This window comes from Cyprinodon variegatus, unplaced genomic scaffold (assembly GCF_000732505.1).
Source record: "Cyprinodon variegatus isolate N-32 unplaced genomic scaffold, C_variegatus-1.0 Scaffold1077, whole genome shotgun sequence".
Taxonomy (NCBI): Eukaryota; Metazoa; Chordata; class Actinopteri; order Cyprinodontiformes; family Cyprinodontidae; genus Cyprinodon; species Cyprinodon variegatus.
Window position 1 is genome coordinate 102,196 of NW_015151530.1, and position 2,261 is coordinate 104,456.

A 2,261-nucleotide genomic window follows, 5' to 3' on the forward strand; every position below is an offset into this window, starting at 1 on the left:
ATTTTTCCATGTGTGGCTTTATGAACATACAGATCATCCTTTATTGACCAAAGACCAAACAGCAGAAATTAACGGTTTTAGGATTTAAAGATAAAACACTTAGCACTGAAAGGTCATTAATCAAACCTTAATTTGACTGCAGGAGCAGTTTTTCAGCTTTTAAAACCGAGAAGAAAAGATCCAGGTTGTGTCACCTTCCTTCTGCACACACAATTTAAGATCTTTATGTTGAATCATTAAAGAACCGCCCCCAACAAGTCTTAACACTGAAAGACCATAACATACCATAACCATAATCTTTTGCTTCTTACCTTAGTCAGTAAACTCAAAACAAATATCAGCAGAAACACTGAAAGATTTAAAGAGAATAAAGCCTAATATTATCCAGTAAGTTCTTACCTTTCTTGTTGCTTTGGTCTTCACAGTTTTCATAGGTGCAGGGACCCCAAGCACTCCACGGAGACACCTCACAGTCCACAGGACAGCTTATGTGGCACAGCTGGGTGGTATTTGGAGGAACCCCTGAACACAGCTCACTGTCCACTGGCCGCAAACCTACACAGCCACACAAAGGACAGTCAGATAACAGAACGAAATAAAAAAGTACATAAATACCAAGCCTTAATACTGCAGCATTATGGGAGGTATGAATTTGTCGATCCACTGTGCTTTAAACCCAGTTTTATTTGTGCGTTTCAGATCCAGCCATGTGTCGGTGACTCTGCAAGGTCACCATGCTGATGAATTATTCAAGCTGTGTTATAACAGCATTAAGCTTCATTCACATGCAAATTACCCTCCCTGAAGGTGTGTCCTTTAATAGTGACACCTGAGCATGTGTACACGTCATGTGTCCTTTAAACCCATGTATTGCCGTAGAAGGCGATAAGTTAAATGAGGCAACATGACTGTTTGTTTTTATTAACGTCAACACAAGTCTTGTTACAATTCTGTCCATGTTCTCCGTCATCATGGCCACATTCCAGACGCTCGGCCAAGAATTGTTTGCTTTCTCAATTACAGTAATGTTCCTCCAGACTAAATGCTATGACCTCTATTTCCCAATGCTATGAAGACATTCTCAGTTCTAACTAAATCAATCTGAAATTATCCAGGGACGTGAAAAGAAAATGATCTTAATGGAGTTTTACTTCCTTCAGTCTCATGAACCATTAAAGCAGTTGTCAAAAATAGCAGCTTGGAGAGTCAGAACAGACTGAGACTGCTTTCTAAGAACTGTCTGTAACTAGGACAGAGTATTGGCATGGTTGTTGTGATACAATATTTGTCACGATACTTGCTCACGAGTAGTGTTGCACCAATACCGATACCAGTGGGGCCCCCATCCAGCACTAGAATGATGGTATCGGTATCAGCGAGTACCAACAAATAGCGCACCAATACCATCTTGAGAGCCCAAAGTTTCTTCAACTATTGTCACCCATTCCAGGTAGGCAATAAAAAGTTCTACTGGATTCACTTCGTATTAGACTTTTTCCTGCTTCCAAAGGTAGGCAGCAGCTTGACATGAAGCCATGAAGGCAATTATTTTACATCCAAGTAGTATGCAGTTCTATATACAGTTCATATATACACACACCAATTTCAAACACATGTAATCTGTATGGTATCGGGTGATACTGCACAGCCAGGGGTACTGGGGCCGAAAAATGGCATCGGCACAACACTACTCATGATACGATATTATCACTATATCACCATATTTGCGATATTTTTCCTGCTATCAAATCAAATGTATTATTGTCCCACAATGTGGAAATTAAGTCTCCCCTTAGGGAGCAGTGGGCTGCCACTGTGTGGCGCCCAGAGAGCAGTGTGGATTTATGGGTCTTGCTCAGGAACCCAGAGTCCCACCTTTGGGGATCGAACCGGGTACTTATAACCTTCTCAGAGTGCGAGAAGCACTGCTCTAAGCATTAGGCCGCACTACCCTACAGTCATGTGGGTCATGAACTCAGTAAAAATTCTAAACAGATTGTTTTCTTTTTTTTTTTTTTTACATTAATTTATGTTAAAAACACGTAGAAGCCACAGTGAAAGGAGTTGTGTGTCTAGTAGTTCCCATTGATTTAGCTTGTAAAGCGGGGAGAATGGCGCTAGGCTTACCGCACCGTGACATCACTGCTGGAAGATGGCAGGAGGGAGGGGTTACTATATTTGGGCAAAAATGGCCGCTCCCAGACTCAGTGATTGCGCTAAAAAATATCATTTTTTTTTTCTTTACTGATTTCCACTTGGTC

The 2,261-nt window shown here is 41.2% G+C and overlaps 1 protein-coding gene across 1 annotated transcript in view; it reads right to left on the reverse strand.

Moving 5' to 3' along the window:
- Window positions 1-1,407, reverse strand: part of LOC107101284 (thrombospondin type-1 domain-containing protein 7A-like) — a 96,491-nt gene extending 95,084 nt beyond the window's left edge. The window contains exons 1-2 of the mRNA XM_015400141.1: window positions 1,332-1,407; window positions 400-627 (exon numbers count right to left, since the gene is read on the reverse strand). Coding sequence (XP_015255627.1) covers window positions 400-627; window positions 1,332-1,407 — 304 coding nt within the window. The remainder of the gene's footprint in view (window positions 1-399; window positions 628-1,331) is intronic.
- Window positions 1,408-2,261: the final 854 nt, after the last annotated feature.